Source organism: Pongo pygmaeus, chromosome 9 (assembly GCF_028885625.2).
Source record: "Pongo pygmaeus isolate AG05252 chromosome 9, NHGRI_mPonPyg2-v2.0_pri, whole genome shotgun sequence".
In the NCBI taxonomy this organism is placed as follows: domain Eukaryota; kingdom Metazoa; phylum Chordata; class Mammalia; order Primates; family Hominidae; genus Pongo; species Pongo pygmaeus.
Window position 1 is genome coordinate 73760624 of NC_072382.2, and position 19203 is coordinate 73779826.

At 56.2% G+C, this 19203-nt stretch overlaps 1 protein-coding gene across 7 annotated transcripts in view; it reads left to right on the forward strand.

Moving 5' to 3' along the window:
• Nucleotides 1-19203, forward strand: part of ATG16L2 (autophagy related 16 like 2) — a 31630-nt gene that overhangs the window by 3249 nt on the left and 9178 nt on the right. Inside the window, exons 1-18 of one of the 7 annotated variants that reach the window (XM_054440864.2) lie at nucleotides 123-552; nucleotides 2093-2192; nucleotides 3075-3174; nucleotides 6977-7050; nucleotides 7352-7603; nucleotides 7786-7851; nucleotides 8154-8267; nucleotides 9353-9415; nucleotides 10027-10135; nucleotides 10595-10700; nucleotides 11466-11536; nucleotides 11811-11882; nucleotides 11996-12113; nucleotides 12472-12577; nucleotides 13630-13779; nucleotides 14000-14047; nucleotides 14154-14255; nucleotides 14586-14918. In XM_054440864.2, coding sequence (XP_054296839.2) covers nucleotides 6977-7050; nucleotides 7352-7603; nucleotides 7786-7851; nucleotides 8154-8267; nucleotides 9353-9415; nucleotides 10027-10135; nucleotides 10595-10700; nucleotides 11466-11536; nucleotides 11811-11882; nucleotides 11996-12113; nucleotides 12472-12577; nucleotides 13630-13779; nucleotides 14000-14047; nucleotides 14154-14255; nucleotides 14586-14673 — 1539 coding nt within the window. In that variant the 5' untranslated portion in view covers nucleotides 123-552; nucleotides 2093-2192; nucleotides 3075-3174 and the 3' untranslated portion in view covers nucleotides 14674-14918. Of the gene's footprint in view, nucleotides 1-122; nucleotides 553-2092; nucleotides 2193-3074; nucleotides 3175-6976; nucleotides 7051-7351; nucleotides 7604-7785; nucleotides 7852-8153; nucleotides 8268-9352; nucleotides 9416-10026; nucleotides 10136-10594; nucleotides 10701-11465; nucleotides 11537-11810; nucleotides 11883-11995; nucleotides 12114-12471; nucleotides 12578-13629; nucleotides 13780-13999; nucleotides 14048-14153; nucleotides 14256-14585; nucleotides 14919-19203 lie in introns of those variants that run through there. The other 6 variants (XM_054440860.2, XM_054440861.2, XM_054440863.2 and 3 more) reach the window with 6 other exon arrangements.

A 19203-nucleotide genomic window follows, 5' to 3' on the forward strand; every position in this document is an offset into this window, starting at 1 on the left:
GGAGAGGGTTTGGCTGGCTCCTCCGCCTGTGACCCGAGTGCGCTGTGCTTTATGCCTTGAGCCTGTGCGTTACGCCCACCCCGACTGCCAGGACTCCGCCCCTTGCCATCCAGGCTCCGGTTAGAACCTCCTGGTCCCCCTGCCCTCGTCGCCCCTCAGGACGGGCTCTGCCTCCCACAAGCTGGGCTTCCGAGACGCAAGCGCGTCCCCGGGTGTTGGTTTTGCAGGGTCTCTTTTGCCTCTCCTCCCGGGCAGTCCCCGGGGTAGGGGCTTGATCAGTGCACTTAGTCTCGGTAGCGCAGTGAAAGAACGCGGGACTTGTCCAGAGCAGCCACTTATTGGCCCATCCGGAGAGGGGCGACACTCGGAACCTCTAAGGAGGAGGCTGTGCATCTCAGGCTCTGCCGCTGACAGGCGACGCTGGCACAGGCTTATGGTACACCTCCCCGTCAGCCTACCCAGCCTGAGGGGGCATCAGGGGGCCCCAGGCTGCTGGCGGATGCTAGCTGAGCCCAGCGAAGTCGGACTCTCAGAATTGTTTCTGGGCAGCTGGTAAGGATGGGGTGTGGCATTTCAAGAGGGGATGAACAGGTGTGCCTGTGTGTCGCGCCTCTGGCCGCCTGCGATTGTATGTCTGCGGTTGGAAGTCTAACCACAATCCCTGCGGCTCTCTCACTGGGGCTAATCTTGGCCAAACCCCCACAATCAAATCTGTTCTTAGCCAGGAAAATTTCTCTGCAAGCTTCCAGGCTGCTGGTCCTCTACCTTCAGGGTTGTGAGGCCAGCCCCCACCTCCAGCAGCCACACTTCTCCACTGCTCAGACGGGCAGTGGAACCGTCCAGTTTGAGGGAGGGGGTCACCGCCCCCCAAACCCCCCCTCGCCCCGACCCAGGGAGCTATTAGTCTGAGGGACTAGAGAGACCTGGAGGGCTGAAATCAGACCGAAGGGCCAGTCTTGAGACCTTGGGCAGATCACATCGCTAAGCCTCAGTCTTCTTACTTGTTATTTGGGTATAGAGACCTTCTTTAAGTTTGCTGGGTGCTGCAGTACCCTGGGGACTGAGGTGGGGTTTTCGTGAGAACTAGGCCAGGCCCAGGGCCTCAGTCAAGGTGACAGGGCACTGAGTGTGGGAAGGAAGTTGATGAGGAGGGAGCTAGGCCCGGGCTTACCACCCCACCCTCCCCTGGAACTGGTGAGAAAAGAGGAAGTGACTGTTGATGGGGGAGGGTGTTCCAGGGTCAAACCACCAACCTCCAGAATGTCTGCTGGATAATTGCTCAAGGACTTTCTATTCTGGCCTGGGGGTACCTTACACCAGGGCTGGGGAAGTTGGGATTATTTTTATTTATTTATTTATTTATTTATTTGAGATGGAGTCTTTGCTCTGTTGCCCAGGCTGGAGTGCAGTGGTGTGATCTCCGCTCACTGCAAGCTCTGCCTCCCGAGTTCACACCTGTCTCCCGTCTCAGCCTCCCAAGTAGCTGGGACTACAGGTGCCTGCCACCACACCCGGCTAATTTTTTGTATTTTTTAGTAGAGATGAGGTTTCACCGTGTTAGCCAGGATGGTCTCGATCTCCTGACCTCATGATCCGCCCTCCTTGGCCTCCCAAAGCGCTGGGAATTCAGGCGTGAGCCACTGTGCCCGGCCGGGGATTATTTTTAAGTGCAGAAAGCTAGAGCCCTTGGAGGGGAAGTGACTTGCCAAAGGCCATTGACAGGTAGAGCTCAGTTTATTTCATCACTTTCTGGGGCTAAACTTTGCTCTGAGGCAGGGATGAATCAATCCCAGGCCCCTTCCTTCCCTCAGGACCCTCAGCGGGCAGTACCCCGCAGGGGTCATCCTTCTGTCCCTGGGAGAGCAGGTCCTCTTCCATGTGGGCCTGGGGACCGGTGCTATGAGGACACTGCTAGGGCTGAAGGTCCTGTAGAACTGCACAGATGCCCCTCAGGCACAGGGCAGAGGCCAGCCTGCCAGAAGCTTCCCCATCCCTAGCATCTCTGCAGCCCTTTTAGCCGGAGATAAATTGCATGCCAGGGGGCTGCTGGGTATCTGTCTCTGCCCCAGGCTCACTCTCTTGCACCCTCCAGATAACCATCTCTTAGAGAAGGCTGAGCTGCTGGACAAGTTCTCAAAGAAGCTGCAGCCGGAGCCAAACAGTGTCACTCCCACCACCCACCAGGGCCCCTGGTGAGTGTGTGTGTGTCCGTGGTCATAAAGGGCTGCCTGTGCTGGGTTCATTCTCTCCCTAGTGCCTCATCAGCCCTTGGCTGCTGCCCAGGGGTGGTGGGGGAGGCAGGCCCTCGGCCTTCCCACAGGCCAGCTGTTTAGAATCTCTTTCCCCTCCACCTTTCTTTGTCCATCTCTCTGCATTTGTCCCATCTCCTTCCCCTCCCACCCCTATACTTATGTCTTTTCCCTTTCTCAGTCTTTTTCCATTTCCCTGTTCCTTGCCTGATGCCTAAAGAAAGGGTCTTGCTACCTATTCCAAAGAGGGAGTAAAGATGAGAACCAGGAATAGGTTGGGGCTCAGAGTTGGGAGGTGCTTTGCTTTTTTTTTTTTTTTTTTTGAGACGGAGTCTGACTCTGTCACCCAGGCTGGAGTGCAGTGGCATGATCTCAGCTCACTGCAACCTCTGCCTCCTGGGTTCAAGCAATTCTCCTGCCTCAGTCTCCTAGAGCGTGCACCACCACCCCTGGCTAATTTTTGTATTTTTAGTAGAGACGGGGTTTCACCATGTTGGCCAGGATGGTCTTGATCTCTTGACCTTGTGATCCACCCACCTCGGCCTCCCAAAGTGCTGGGATTACAGGTGTGAGCCACCACGCCCGACTGGGAGGTGCTTCTTGAGAAGGGTCCTTGGCCAAGGCCTAGGGGAATCTTAGAGCAGAGGAGTCATGGACAGCTCATTTCTAGAGACTTGCCTTTTCCTTTACTGGCTTGCTGGCTTCCATCTTCCCAGGAGGAAGTTAATGGCTCTTGTTTTAGGCTTTTCATGTAGCATCGCTTGGGTGCCTTTGGGCACTTGGGTGAACCGGGGGACATTGAGCACCACTCTGATTGGTTGGCAGGGAGGAGTCAGAGCTTGACTCAGACCAAGTCCCATCACTGGCCGCACTGAGGGTGAAGTGGCAGGGTGAGGAGGAGGGGCTCCGGCTGGTCTGTGGTGAGGTAAGTTGGGAAGGGGTCTGAAAATGGGTTAGAGAGATGTGGTCCAAGGGAGCCAGCCAGTGAGGGGTACTCCTGTGTTTGCTGCATTCTCCAAGCCCAGTGCTGCAAGCATTGAGTGAGCCCTAGTGTGTGCCAAGCCCTGACCTGAAGCTGAGCAGGGGTCAGAGTGCCCTGGGCAGCCCAGGATGAAGTGGGCTCCAACAGCAGCTGGAGGGAGTTAGGTGTGCAAGGGCCTGGCAGCCCATTTCCCTTCCACATGGTTTAGCCTGCTCTGCTCACTACTCCATGGCTCACCCCTCGCCCAGCCATCCCCAAGGCCTAGCACCAGTTGATGCTCAACGTACATTTGCAGACTACAGAAGTAAGGTTCATTTAGCTCACTGGCAGGGTGTGGACGCTCCACCTGACACTACCGCCTTCCCTGCCCCCTTGCAACAGTGTCTCTTGGCTTCTCTTTCACCATGCTCTCCTGGTTTCCCTCTCATTTCTGTGATTGTTGCCTCTGAACTCCCTTCACTGGCTCCTTTCCCTCCTCCCTATTCCTGTCCCTTCAAATGTGGGTGTTCTGGGGGTTCACTGACCCCCATTTTTTCTGTTTGCCAACTCTCAGATCTGCCTCTAGCCCAGCCTTCTTTTCTGAGCTCGACTCTCTTGCTCAGCTGCTTTTTGGAGATCACATCTAAAATGAGGCTCACCGTCTCCCTCAGAATTTGGCCCACGCCGTTTTGAGAGTTGACTCCCTGCAGGCATTGGGCTAAACATTGTCTCAGTTAATCCTTCACAACTTTATGGTTGCAGAGGAGGAAACAGGCTTGGAGAGGTAGGGCCAGGATTTGAGCCCCTCTCACACAAATCACCTTCTGTGCTCTCCATTCATTCTCTGAACATCTATTGACAGTTGCTATATCCAAGGTACAGGGAATGCAACAATAAACAAGACCTGGCCCCATGGGGCTTCCAGTCCTCTGAAGGAGACTGTGATAGCCCAGTAAATACACATCCAGTCACAGAATGGCAAGTCACCTGCCCAACAGAAATGTGGGCAGAGGTACGGACTCATTTGAGAACCTTTCCCCAGAGCTGCTGTTGTAGGTCCAATTCAATATTTGTTTGAGAGGTGATTCTCAAACATCTGACCCCCCCCACGCCACCCCCAGCCTCTGGGCTGTGAGCTCCCCAAGCCCTGGGATGTCTTGGTTTGCCTCCAAGGCAAACCTATATCCTTAGGGCCTGTGTCCACAGTCCATTCCATACTAATGACTATTTGTAAAGTGATGAATGAGGTGGGCTGTCCTTCCTGTCTTCCTGTGACTGCCCCCCCAGTCGTTCTCACACATGCTGGAAATGCAGGAGCACCTCTGACTCCTCCCAGCCCTCCATCCTGAGCTGGTCACAAGCTCATGTTGACTCTCTCCAGATCCATCAATGTCTCTCTGTTTCTTGTACCATATCTGAGATGGTACAAGTAACTTTCATCCTACCCTGGAACACTCCTTTAGCACTCCCTGTCCCTTCTCCATACAGCTTTCAGTGTGACATATTTTAATTAAAAAAAAAAAAAGATCTCCATTAAAGACAAGCAATACACAAAACATGCTTGTAAACAAGTCAAGAGAATAGAAACCATAGAGTAAAAAGTAAAAGCCCGTCTTACTACCTCTGTCCCCATGGTTAGTGTGCTGTAGATCTTCCAAAGTTCCTAGCCTGGCTCCCCCATCGAGCTCCCCAGGCTCCTGTCACATGTCCTGCCACGCTCATCTCTCAGCTCCCAGCTCCCTTTGCCTGGGATACTTTCCCTGGCCCCCAGCACTCCTTCCCAGGACACACACCAGCCAGTACCCATTGGATGCGCCAGAGGATGGGGGCAGTGAGGCTTTTTCTTTTCTTTCTTTTTTCTTTTTTTTTTTTTTGAGATGGAGTCTTGCTCTGTCGCCCAGGCTGGAGTGCAGTGGCGCGATCTCGGCTCACTGCAAGCTCCGCCTCCTGGGTTCATGCCATTCTCCTGCCTCAGCCTCCTGAGTAGCTGGGACCACAGGCACCCGCCACCACGCCCGGCTAATTTTTGTATTTTTAGTAGAGATGGGGTTTCACCATGTTAGCCAGGATGGTCTTGATCTCCTGACCTCGTGATCCGCCCGCCCTGGCCTCCCAAAGTGCTGGGATTATAGGTGTGAGCCACAGCACCCAGCCTTTTCTTTTCTTTTGTAAAAATTTCTCTAGTAGTTCCATACATGACAAGCATTTATCATTATCATTAACTTCTTATTTTAAAATAATTATAGATTCACAGGAAGGTGCAAGGATAGTCCAGAGTTCCTGTGTCCCCTTCCCCCAGCATCTCCTACTGGCTACATCTTACATAACTATAATACCCACAACCAGGAAACTGGGATTGGTATGAAGTGTGTATATGTGCTTTGTCATTTTATCACATGTAGATTTGTGTAACTGTCAAGATATGGCACTGTTTCACCACTACAAAGATATCTTTCTTGCTACCCCTTTTTAGTCACATTCACCCCTCTCCCCTCAACCATCCCTAACCCCTGGCAAGTACTAATCTGTTTTCCACCTCTACTACTTGAATTTTGAAAGGCATACAATAAAATATTGAATGGTACAACACAACATAAATGAAAGCAAGTGACAGGTGAGAAAGTGGAGGTGGTGATCAGATTGCTCAGTGGTGAAAAGAATTATGTTGTAAATGGGGCCAACTATGAATAAAGGTGCCCAACCCGCATGTGCAGATTCCTTCTTCGCAGACTCACTCACAGAGGGTGTCATGTCAGTGCAGGTGGCAGCACCAACCTTGCTCCTCAGTCTGTCCTCACCAGGGCCACATGAGAACACAGGAACAGATTAGCAACAAGAGCCCCCGGCCTTGGCCAGAGGCGCCTCTGGCCCTCATGTTCTCGTCACACTGGTGGGAGCTGCCTTGCCTGGGGTCTGTCTCTCCCACCGACCCTGCTTGGCTCTGGGTTGAAGGCATGACGAATGAGGCGGGGGTGCAGATGAAATGACCCTCACCCCCTCTCCTGGGCTGCCAGGGCTGTTCCCATATTGAGTCTGGGCCGTGGCTCCCCGAGTCCATGCCTGATCTTAGCCTTGTGTGCCTCTGCGCAGGGCTTCTCACTGCTGAGACCTGTGCTTGGGCAGGCCTGGGTTGGGTGAGGCCAGGAAGCCAGCAGGGAGGGGTGGGGAACAGAACTCACATTCCCCTGACCAGCCTGGAGGGTGATGCAGTTAGGTGGCTTGGGCCCAAATCTCTTAGCTACGTGACTTTGGGCAAGACACTTAAACCTCTCTGTCGGTGTCCTTGTCTGTGAAGTGAGAGTGGCAGTACCAGCCTCCTGGTGTGGTGAGGATGGAAGGAGCGTGTAGCCTGCTGGGAACATCATGGCGCCCGAGGGCTGGATGAGCATTTGGCAGCCTCTGCGCTAGGAGTCCTCCCAGTGGTTCCGCATGGCGCTGGGAGCGGAGCGCTGGCTTCCCACTCTTCAGGCGAGGCAGTGGAGCGGGTTGCTCTTGCCAGAGAGGTTCCTAGTAGGGTCGCAGAGAAACGAAGCGGCACGGCGAGGATTGGGACCCAGGGCTGACTCCAGAGCCCGAGGGCCTTCCACTGCTCCACAAACAGCAGCGCGTCCCTGTGCAAAGTCCCAAACCTGTGTGGGGCTCAGCTTGCTTTTCAGGAAGGGGGCGGGCAGGGGAGCAGCCGACTGTCCCTTAGCGCCTTCGGCCCGGGAGGGACTGGAGGCCTGGAGTGGCCTGAGCGCCGCCGTGCCCACCTGTCCGCCCCCAGATGGCCTACCAGGTGGTGGAGAAGAGCGCGGCCCTGGGCACCCTGGAGTCGCAGCTGCAGCAGAGGCAAAGCAGGTGAGGCGCGGGCGAGTGCGGGAGGGACCGCGCCCACCTCAGGGAGGCCTGGGGCCAACTCTGCGGGAGGCGGGGGAATGGCGCGGGTCGAGAGCTTTCCTTGCGTCCCCCCGAGCCCATCGGTTGGTGCCAGAGGACCGAACGGCTGGGCTCTGAGGGCGAAGGCTTGGGGGAGACCTGGCTTAGCCACCCGGCTAGCCGCATTTGGCATGGGCAGGTCTGTCTCTGTTCCTAGGCAGATTCCCACTGGGCAGTGACGGGGGAGGTTTGGGACCTGCTATCCGCTCTTTCCGTCCTCCAGGCTGGCGGCCCTGGAGGCCCGCGTGGCGCAGCTGCGAGAGGCGCGGGCGCAGCAGGTCCAGCAGGTGGAGGAGTGGCGGGGGCAGAACGCGGTGCAGCGGGCAGCCAACGAGGCGCTGCGCGCGCACGTCGGGCTCCGGGAGGCGGCACTGCGCAGGCTCCAGGAGGAGGCGCGCGAGCTGCTGGAGAGGCTAGTGCAGCGCAAGGCGCGCGCCGCAGCCGAGCGCAACCTGCGCAACGAGCGCCGGGAGCGGTGAGGGAGCAGGCCCCGCCCCTTCTGAGGAAAGGCCCCGCCCCTGCAGGGAGGAGTCGGGCCTCGCTGGTGTCTGGAAGGGAGGGGGGCAGTAGCCGCACCCTGGAGTAGGGGACCGGGTCGAGCCCCGCCTGCGTGCGAGGCACCGTGCCAGGGTCTCAGGATGCTTTTTACCCAACAAGGGCCAAGCAGGCGCGGGTGTCCCAGGAGCTGAAGAAGGCTGCCAAGCGGACCGTGAGCATCAGCGAGTAAGAGTGGGGATGGGCCAGTCCGACCCTTGTGTTCTGCCTCCCGCCCCTGCCTGCCTGCGGCACCCAGGCTGCCGACTGCACTTGTGCACAGCCCCGTCCTGAGGCCCCCAGGTAGTCGGGACCCATGGGACACCTGCAGAGGACCGTGTGGTCGTAGGAGCCTGCATGCGTGACCGCTGCACGAGTACCCGCACAGAACCCTCATCACTGGGAATTCCTGTCTTCAGCGTGTCCTGTGCTGGGGTCGGGAGGGGCTGGCTTGGTCTCTTGGCCTTTCTGAGCTTTATTACCTCTCCTAGGGGCCCGGACACCCTAGGCGATGGGATGAGGGAGAGAAGCGAGACTCTGGCTCTGGCCCCTGAGCCAGAGTCCCTGGAGAAGGAAGCTTGTGAGAAGTGGAAGAGGCCCTTCAGGTGAGGACCCAGGTGACGGTCTCAGAGCTCTGAGCTGAGCCCCACCCCAGAGGCTGCCAGGGTCTTCCTCTTGGACCGTGGAGTCAGCTCTTGGGTTGGGAGGAAGCTTGAGGAGAGGCCGGAAAGCTCAGATCTCCCAGGTCTAGTCTGACATGCATTGTCTGGAGCCACTTGGGGTCAGTTCCATCTCACCCCCTCAACCCTTTTCCTCCTTCTTGGGAATCAGAGCTCTGGGGGTGGGGTGTCAGGCTTGTGAATAGCTGTCACCAGGAGAGAACCTGTGGGCAAAGCCCAGAGCCCAGTCATGTCAGGCATGTGTGTGCAGCCATAGGTGTGCAAGCATGTGCATCCGCAGGGACATAGGCCACAGGTGTGTACAAGCTTGACTGAGCCTGTCTGTGTGTGTGAATATATTAGCATGTGTAGATGTGTGCTCACACTTGTGGGACCTGATTGGGGCTTCAGACCTTGGGTGCCTGTCCGCAGGGTCTCCTCCATCCTTCTTGATTTGCCTGTCATTGAGGCTGCCCCCTCCAGGCTCCATTCCCCAGCCTAACACCTCTTCTCAGTCTTTCCTTGCAGGTCCCCGGTGTCCCGGCCTTGGGGCAGTGAAGAAACCGTGGGGAGGGGCATGAGATGCCAGTCCCCAAAGTCCTTGGGAGCCCTTGTGGGCCAAGTCATTGCAGGACACACCCTCTCCTGGGCATTGCTGAGGTCACCTAGTGAGCCTAGGCTTCCCCCTTCTTCCATCCCCAGCCTGGGGGAATCTTCAGCATCTCTCTTCCCTGTAGGCCCCAGCTCAGCTTCCCAGGAACTTTTGTTTTTGGGTACTTGTAGGGTAAGGCAGTTCTTCCCATCGTGAGGGAGACCTTGGGAGACTTTCACTACCAAATCTATTGCTGCCCCGACCTTCCTGGGACTGGTCTGGGTCACCCTAGTCTCCTGGTCTTGGAGAAGTCAAGTTCTTATCCCAGACTTGAGAGGTTACAAGCCTCCAGGTCTCTGGCAAAGTGTGGAGATGATGGACAGCCATTGGTACACACACCAGCCAATCCCTTAGCATATCTCTCTCGGTTTTGTCTCAGGTCTGCCTCAGCCACCTCCCTGACGCTGTCCCACTGTGTGGATGTGGTGAAGGGGCTTCTGGAGTAAGTGTGTGTGTGCCTGTGTGTGCACCCATGTGTGTGTCGGGCTCCCCAGCCCAGGCTTGGTCTGTGTCTGCGCTTCGACCTGTCCATCCCTGTGATGCGCAGCTGTCTGCCTGTGAGTCTGTTGGGCCCTGGAGACAGGAGCCAGGTGAATGGCCTCAGCCCCAGCCCCGGTTCAGCTGTCTTCCAGGTTCTGTCCTCACAAGGGTCTGTCTTCATCCAAGGTCGTCACAGGGGACCAAAAGCTCCAGCCTCAGGCAGGGCAGGAGCTCCTACTCAATTGGGAAAAATGCTCTGAAATGTCAGGGACTCATTCAGAGTCACAGAGCCAAGCAGTGGCAAGACTGGGATTGAAACCCCAGCCCTGAGGTTTCTTTGCACCCACCAACCCTTCCCTGCTCCTGTGTCTGCCTCTGTGTGCTCCCCACCCTGTCTCCACACCAACCCCTGGGGTCGAGGCTGGGTTGGGGAATGCGCTCACTGCTCCTTGGGGCCATGTTCTGCCGCCTGCCATGTCTGCTTCCTATAGTTGATGCCTCAGGGGAGCTGGAGGCTCCCACCTGAGAAGGCCTTGCTGAATGCCCTCCTGACCCCAACCCACCTTACCCCAGTTTTAAGAAGAGGAGAGGTCACTCAATTGGGGGAGCCCCTGAGCAGCGATACCAGATCATCCCTGTGTGTGTGGCCGCCCGACTTCCTACCCGGGCTCAGGATGTGCTGGTAAGGGAGGAGCTGAGCCACATGGGTGGGGCAGTGGTGAGGGAGTGCAGGCACAGGTGTGGTCTCGGCACCAGGGGTGGTCCCAGGAGGCCAGGGAAGCAAGGCTGGGCTCCTCAGCAGGAGCAGGAGGCTGCCTCCCACAGCCTGTGGTGGGAGCCACTCAAGCATGTTATGATGTGGGCATGAGCCGGGGAGGGAGAGAGAGGAGGCTGGGAGGCCAGGAGGCCAGGCAGGAGAGTAGAGTAGCATAGCACGGAGGCTGCTGCAGGGGTCCAGGCAGAGGTGAGAACACCTAGTGGGGCCGGGTTTGAAACTGAAAGTGTGGACAGAGAAACTGGGGAGGGGGATACCACGTCTGCAGCAGGCTGTGTCTGCACAGGCACCGGTGAGAGGGCCTGTGAGCACTCAGAGACACATGCGCGTGGAGGGCCGGGGCACCAACCTCCCCTTTCCCCACAGGATGCCCACCTCTCTGAGGTCAATGCTGTTTGTTTTGGCCCCAACAGCAGCCTCCTGGCCACTGGAGGGGCTGACCGCCTGATCCACCTCTGGAATGTTGTGGGAAGTAAGGAGCCCTCCCCTTCAGGCCAGCTCGGTGCTTCTCTCCAGACCCTCTCCTCAGCTCACTCCTTGGTGGGCAGAGGTCTTGGATCTCTTTGTGTTTCTCCATCTGGAATATTCTGTGGGCAGTGACTAGACAGTGCCTTGGAAAGAGTGAGACTCTGGGCGTACTGTTCTGAAGAAGGGTGGAGCCTCCTGGCTCCTAGGGTCCAGATTTGCAGAATGGGGAGGGCTGAGTTCAGATAGTCCCTGATGGGGGTTGGTGGGGGTCCCCTATCATGAGATCCTACAGAGACAGGCCCTTGAAGAGCAGGTCCCTGAGTCTACCAGGTGACCCTCTTCTAGCATCACTTGAGCTCTCAGAACTCAGGTAAGAGACAAATATGAACTGTTGGCCTTGTCCCAAGCTCTGTGCTCTGGAGAGGGGGTGTCCTAGGGAGTCAGAGCCAGCTCCTGGGGGCTTCCTAGAAAAGGCAAGTTTCTGGCTGTCCTGATCCTGGCTTGCTGCGTGCTCTACATAGTCCCTTCTCCCTGGTCCTCTCTAGCCTGGTCTGTGAAATGACTAGCTGTCCCTGGGACCCACTGCCAGCAGTTAGGGGAGGTGTAGTCTCCAGCCCAGGCCCGCAGAACAGACCCAGTGATTCTGTCTTCTAACCTGGGGGTGTGTCGGGGGGTGGGGCGGGAACTGATCTCCCGCTCTCAATCCCAATTCCTCCATTTTGTGAGGTTAAGACCTCATTTCAACTGTCCCTTCTTCTGGTCCTCCCAGGTCGCCTGGAGGCCAACCAGACCCTGGAGGGAGCTGGTGGCAGCATCACCAGTGTGGACTTTGACCCCTCGGTGAGGAACTTTGCCCCAGTGGCATGGGATTGTACCCCCTCTGATCTCCACACTGGGCAGGTGGGGGCTGTGGGACCCGAGGGCGCAGCATGGATACCCTAGAACCAGGCCGCTGGGCTCTTACACAGATCCTCCTCCCTGGGCCAGAGGCTCCTCTGCCTGCCATGGTGACCTGGGCCGTGGGAAGCTCCGGGGCAGCCCCTAGCCTCATTCTGTGGCCCGAAGGATGTTGTCTCCGGCTTAGCACCTCTCACTTCCTCTCCCATTTCTCCAGGGCTACCAGGTTTTAGCAGCAACTTACAACCAGGCTGCCCAGCTCTGGAAGGTGGGGGAGGCACAGTCCAAGGTGAGGCCTGACTGGGGAGGCTGCCTGGGGGTCAGAGGTCATACCTCAGGACTAGGGGGCCTGTTATGGGGTCTTGGCCAAACTCTTGATCCGTACCTGGGGCTGGGGTACAGGAGACATTGTCTGGACACAAGGATAAGGTGACAGCTGCCAAATTCAAGCTAACGCACCAGGCAGTGACTGGGAGCCGCGACCGGACAGTGAAGGAGTGGGACCTTGGCCGTGCCTACTGTGAGCCCCAGCCCCACCTCCCCTCCCCACCAGCCAGGAGCCCCAGGCCAGGGCACAAGGGACCTCACCTGCTCTCTGGGAGTGGCTCTGAGATTCATAGGCATTTGGGGGTGAAACCTCTCAAGGCCCTCCAATTCCCCAATGGTATCCCCCAATGGTGTTTTCTGTCTGGTTTCTTGGTGACCTCAGGCTGTGGGTAGGAAAAAGACGTGGGTGAGCCCTGGGCTGGGAAGCAGAAGACCTGGGTTCTAGTCTTGGGAGGACACTGCGTTCTGGGCCTCAGCTTCTCCATGTGTCCTGTGGGGTGGCTCCCAACAACCCTCCTCTGAGGCCCTGGGGTCTGCTGCTTGGTCCCCAGGCTCCAGGACCATCAATGTCCTTTCCTACTGTAATGACGTGGTGTGTGGGGACCATATCATCATTAGTGGCCACAATGACCAGAAGATCCGGTTCTGGGACAGCAGGTGACAGGCGCAGGCTGGGGGAGGACTTGGGTAGGGCTGGGGACAGGGCTCCCAAGTTCTTGTTCCTTTCTCTGGCCATGGCAGGAGGAGTCTTGGTGGCACTTTGGGCAGGCAAGGCTGTGGGGCTGGCACTGCCAGCTAGTGCCTCTCGGCTGGGCTCAGCTCCCCGAGGAAGCTGTGCCACTGTCTTCATGGCTCTTGGTCCAATGCTGGACTCCGCCTGGACTTTGCAACCAAGATGGAGATGTGCCTTTTTCCATTTAGTTACCACTTCTATATCAAAAGGAAAAAAATTCTTTTAGCTGTTTTTTAAACCAAAGACCCTAACTTTGGGCTTGAAATGTTTGTAAAAGCAAAGCTAGAGGCCGGGTGTGGTGGGTCATACCTGTAATTCCAGCTCTTTGGGAGGCCGAGGTGGGCGGATCACCTGAGGTCAGGAGTTTGAGACCAGCCTGGCTAACATGGTGAAACCCTGTCTCTACTAAAAATATTAGCCGGGTGTGGTGGCAGATGCCTGTAATCGCAGCTACTTGGGAGGCTGAGGCAGGAGAATTGCTTGAACCCGGGAGGCAGAGGTTGCAGTGATCCCAGATTGCGCCAATGCCCTCCAGCCTGGGCGACAGAGCGAGACGTCTCAAAACAAAAACAAAAACAAAACAAAACAAAAAAACAAAGCTAGAGCCATTGCTAGTCCTGCCTCAAGCCTTTACTCACTGATCTCCAGCAATTACTGTTTGCAACCCTTCCTTCTCTCTCTCATATTTTTTAAAGATGAGACTTCATTGCTCAGATGATATGGTTCTTATTTACTGACCCAAAGGTTTCAAAGGCTCCAGCTTTCAAATCAAAGTCTGTCTTAAGTTCCTCGATGGAGGCAGCTGGCTGCAGTGGGGAGAAGGGAGATGAGTCACTTTACCTTTACCCCAGCGATCCAGGGCCCTGGGGTTCCTCCGGGCTTGGTTAGCTGGAAAGGCTGCTGCGCCTGGCCCCTTCCTGTCAGGAGTGGCCTGGCTAGGCTGTTCCTCATCGCTGTCTCTGTCCTTGTTCCTCAGGGGGCCCCACTGCACCCAGGTCATCCCTGTGCAGGGCCGGGTCACCTCCCTGAGCCTCAGCCACGACCAACTGCACCTGCTCAGCTGTTCCCGAGATAACACACTCAAGGTCATCGACCTGCGTGTCAGCAACATCCGCCAGGTGTTCAGGTACCAGCCTCATGCCTGCTGACCCTGTGGCCTTTGCTGGGACAGCTGAGCCTCTCTTCTCCTGTAATAGACCCTCTTGGGGCCCTCCCTGGAGGCCCCTCCAGACCACGTCCTGCTGAGGTACCAAACCCCTTGACAAAGAGGAAGCTCTGGAAGCTCCCTGCAGAGGACAGAGACTAGTGATGACCTCTGTTCTGACCCCAGCCCTGTCTGTCCTCAGGGCCGATGGCTTCAAGTGCGGTTCTGACTGGACCAAAGCTGTGTTCAGGTATGTCCGTGAGAGCATATGCCTGTGTCCAAGTGTGCCCTGCCAGACCCTGTGTGTGCCCTCCCCTCTGACTCCCTCTTTTCTTGCTCTGCTGTGGCCACTACAGCCCGGACAGAAGCTATGCACTGGCAGGCTCCTGTGATGGGGCCCTTTACATCTGGGATGTGGACACTGGGAAACTGGAGAGCAGACTTCAGGGACCCCATTGGTGAGCATGGCCTCCACCTGGCCACCTGCCTGGCCCCAGTCCTGCCAGGCTGATTCCAGGTTCTGACATACTGGGAACCTGGAGTCCCCAGCCCTTGTCCCTCCACCTTCCACCCGACCAGAGCCCTTTGCAGTTCACAAGGTACTTTCCACACGCACTTGGGTCCATCCTTTCCACAGCCCTGTGAGCTCACTTTACCTCACCTTCCCTGTGAGGAAACAGGCTCAAGAGAGGGCCTCAAACTACCCACGTCCAGCAGTCGGGGCAGAGCCAGACTGCAGGCGCAGTTCCCCTGAAGACCCCCTGAAGCCTGTCCCTCCCTTTCCCCAGCACTGCTGTCAACGCCGTGGCCTGGTGCTACTCCGGGAGCCACATGGTGAGCGTGGACCAGGGCAGGAAGGTTGTGCTCTGGCAGTAGGGCCACGATTTCCCCGCCTGGGCTGGAGCTCTTGCCCGAAGCCTGAAGCTTCCCTTGGCACCATGCGGGGGTTGGGGTTGGGACTGGAGATGGCCTTGGGATTTAATGGGGAAGAAGGCCTGGCAGGACCTGGCCTGTTTGTTTAAAAATGAAGTATGGGTTGGGGGATTATGCTAGTTTTTCTTTGTATTTTTATCTCTATCTCCTCACTTTCTCTCTCAAAGTAGAAAAAAATGATACCTAAACTGCGTCTGCCTACCTCTTTGCAGCATTCATGGTATGGAGACCTTTGGGCTAGTGGGCTCTGGAAGATCCAGGCTTGGCCCCTTTCCTCCTTCCATACAGAGCTGGGGCAGCCAGCCCAGTCTCTGCCTGCAGAGACAGGTGCTGCTCAAGTCTAACCATGGAAACGGCAGGAAGAAAGGCCCTGAGGCGGCAAAGAGCCATGGATGTGACTCTTGGTCCAACCTGGTCCTGAGGCCAAAGCAACATGTTGGGCCCACCTGCTTCAGGCACTCAGGGTAGACTGAAGCTGAGAAGGGGCTGGGGGAGCTCTGAGGAGGGGGCAGGGAGGCAGCCCAGAGGGGTCCCGGTGGGAAGATCCTAAAAACCCAGGTAGTGATATCAAAGTCCTTGGTCCACGGGGCCTCCCTTAGACTGGGTCCACGTTCTTCCTCCAGGGGTAGTGCCCAGGGTGGGGCAAAGCAGGGCTTCTGTGTGCCTGTGCCTGGGGGAGGGCAGCTGTGGGCCAGACCTGGGCCTGGGGCTTTGCTTACAAGGCAGAGCCCACAGGGCAGAGTTGGGGCAAACCAACTTCCTTCACCAACCTAGGACTGGGGACAGGCCTGTGGAGACAGTGTTGGTTAAATGGCAACACCTACACTCTTCTGACTCCCAGACCACTCATTACTTTTGGTCTAGCTGCCTCCTGGCCATCATCTCCCCTGCAAGTGACCCGTTCCTCCTGCACCCCATGTCCCTGGGACCTTGTGCTGCTGGATCTAGTACTCCTCCATCCCTCCTGCCACTGTGGGCCACCTTCTAGACCTGCAGTCTCCCCATCCAATCCTTTCCCTTACTATGACCAGAGCGACTTTTTTTGTTGTTGTTGCTTTTGAGACACACAAAAAACCTCACTGCAGCCTCAGACTCCTGCAGCCTTAAACCCCTGGGTTTAAGCAATCCTCCCACCTGGTCCTCCCAAAGGGCTGGGATTACAGGTGCACAGCACCATGCTCGGCCCAACAGGGTGACTTTCTAGGGTGTTGTGTTCACAAGTCCAATCCTTTGGAGTTCCCCTGCTGCCTTCAGAGACCACCCCCAGCCCCAGCATGAAATTTGGAGCCCTTTGGATGTGACCCTGCTGGCCTCTCAGCTTCATCTTCATTTCCTTGCTATTCATTCATTCATTTACTCATTTAGAGATGAGGTCTCACTATGTTGCCCAGGCTGGTCTCAAACTCCTGTGCTCAAGTGATCCTCCTGCCTTAGCCTCCCCAGTAGCTGGGCCTATAGGTGCATGCCACCGTGCCTGGCTATTTCCTTGCTATCATGAGTGCATCTCAGACATGCTTTTCTTTCTTCCCAGAATGTTCTCCTTCCTTCCCAGCCCCCAATTCAAATTTTTCTTTCAGGATTCCCCTTCCTTCGCCTGCCAGGCTGGGTAGAGGCCTCCTCTGTCCCTGAGCTCCCCTTTTTTATCTGCCTCCCTCCATTTTAAGTCAAGGAACTCGTGGAAGAGGCCAGGATGGGAATAGATTATTTCCTGGGATCAGGCCTGGCACAGAGAGTGACTCAGGAAATGTTTATTAAGTGGTTAAATTCTCTTATTCAGGCTGGACGCGGTGGCTCACGCCTGTAATCCCAGCACTTTGGGAGGCCGAGGAGGGTGGATCACCTGAGGTCAGGAGTTCAAGACCAACCTGAGCAACATAGTGAAACCTTATCTCTACTAAAAATACAAAATTAGTTGGGCATGGTGGCACATGCCTGTAATCCCAGCTACTTGGGAGGCTGAGGCAGGAGAATCACGGAACCCGGGAGGAGGAGGTTGCAGTGAGCTGAGAATGCGCCATTGTACTCTAGCCTGGGCAACAAGAGTGAAACTCCATCTCAACAACAACAACAAAATTCTCTTATTCAAGGACTCAGCCAGTCTAACAGTCTAAGAGCCTTGGGCTCCAACATTATTCAATAATGAGACTTCTACTCTGCCCCAGCCCTCATGCCCTGGCTCCCAGCAGCCACCAGGGGTCACCAGCTGCCTAGTCTACTGTGGCCATTCCCGTTTCCAGGGACACACAGCTGGGGAGACCGACACTCCTGCAGCCACCGAGACTGAGCCCTTAGGAGGTACCAGGCCCTGCCCTGCACTCTTTCCGCAGCGTTATTTGTTCCTCCCAACAACTACATTGCCATGTAGATACCATGTTTCCCAGGTGAGAAAACTGAGCTCAGAGAAGCCCTGCAGCTGGACTGTGGCTGCATTACACACTCTTTTTAAAGCAAGGTGTTCAGACTCCCAGTTAGGCAGGGCTGCGGGGCATGCCCCCTCCCCCAGGCTGTGCCCCCTGCCTGCCACCACGGGGGTAGGGGTGTGATGCTAGCCTTGTGTCTAACCTGACTCCCTCCCTGCATCTTCACCCTTTTCTATTCTGGGTCCTGAGCCTGGACGGTTAGTATCCCTTGAAGTGAGGGACATGCAGGGACACAGGATTGAGGGAACTTGAATCTTGGGAGGCCAGCTGCGCCACTGCGTTTCTCCCCCATTTCACAGGGTTGTAGTGGAGACTGCTTAGAGAGCCCAGAGAAGGTGCTCAGGAAATGGTCTGACTGATCTCTGGGACAGTGACCCCTCGGCTCCCCCAAAACCTTCCCTTCTACTTTATGGGCGTCAGTCTTCCCACACACGCTGCTGCCGTCGGGTGGAGTTGCCTCTCTCAGGGAGCACAGGTTCACCTTAACTTGCTTGAAGGTCCCCCTCCCAGTAGGAGGGGATGCTTCCTGGAGGAACAAGTCCGTAAGGCCAGAAACAGGCCAAGGAGTTCCCGGGAATGAGGTAGGCAGGAGGAAGAGGAGCTCACAGACTGAGCAGAGGAGTGCAGAGGGGCATGTCAGCGGGAAGGCTGTTCCTCCCTCCAGCCTCTTCAGTCCTGTTCAGGAGAGGGGTGAAAATAGACGTTGACAGCTCCTCCAGGCTCTCAGCAGTCAGTGCCCAGGTTTTCAGGACTCTGGTGCTCAGGGGCTGCCTGCCTGAATTCGGGTGCCTAGGTCAAATCTGGAGTGGCCCGCACTGATGGGTATAAAAACTGAGGCCCAGAGATGGGGCAGCTCCCTCAGGTCACAGAGCAGAGCTGGGATAAGAACCCAGACCTCTGATTCCCGCTTTTCTAAAAACTGGATTCAGATTCTGCAAAGGGGCTGGCCAGGGCTTCTGGAGGCCTAGTTCTAGGTTCTCTAGTTCTGTCTTCCTGGGAGATCTTGGGCAGGTCACAGTGACTTCCAGGCTCTCATATCCCCACCTGTGAAACTTCCTGCCTGAAGCCTCCCCAAAAGTGACATGGCTGTTCTGCAGAGCTGTTCTGTAGGCATGAGGACCATGGCCTCTGCCTGTCCTGCCCAATCGCAGGCCTTAGTGAGCCTGAGACCCCAGGGAGGGAGAAATGACAGATGCCCCTATCCTGTGCTCCTACTGCCCCTTGGTCATCTCTCAGTCCCTGGCTTCATTCTGCTGTTGCCCTGAGTCTCTCCCACCAGATGCAAGCCCCTCAGTGACAAGGCTCCAGAGACCTGAACATGACCTGGGGCAGCACATTTGCTGAATTGAATAGAGGTGGTTTCTGGAGAGATCTGACACCATCAGATGTGGACCCATCTGTGAGATTCAGACATATCCATGCCTGGATACAGGCTCTTCCACTGGAGGCACATTCACTCATCACAAACATTTTCAGCTTATCTGTACATTACCCTATTTCATCCTCCTGGATCTTAGAAGTTGCACTATCTGCTTGTTCCTACTTTACAGATGAGGAAAGCAGGGTCCAGAAGGTGAAGGGATGAGCCTCAAGTCACAGCTAATCTGAGGTGGCCTGGGGATTGGAATACATTTCCTTTGGCTGTGCTCTTTTCTGTTCCTCACAGGAGCAAGTGGTGAAGAGTGAGTTCTATGTGGAGTGTAGAAGGGCTGTGAGCCCTGTCCCTGGGTTCATTTCTGTCATGTTTCAGCATAAAACATTCTAGGTAAGGCCGGGCAAGGTGGCTCATGCCCGTAATCCCAGCGCTTTTGGAGGCTGGGGCAGGTAGATCACCTGAGGTCAGGAGTTTGAGACCAGCCTGGCCAACATGGTGAAACCCCGTTTCTACTAAAAGTACAAAAAAAATTAGCCGGGTGTGGTGGCACATGCCTGTAATCCCAGCTACTTTGAGAGGCTGAGGCAGGAGAATCGCTTGAACCCAGGAGGCAGAGGTTGCAGTGAGCCGACATTGTGCCATCACACTCCAGCCTGGGTGGTGACAAGAGCGAAACTC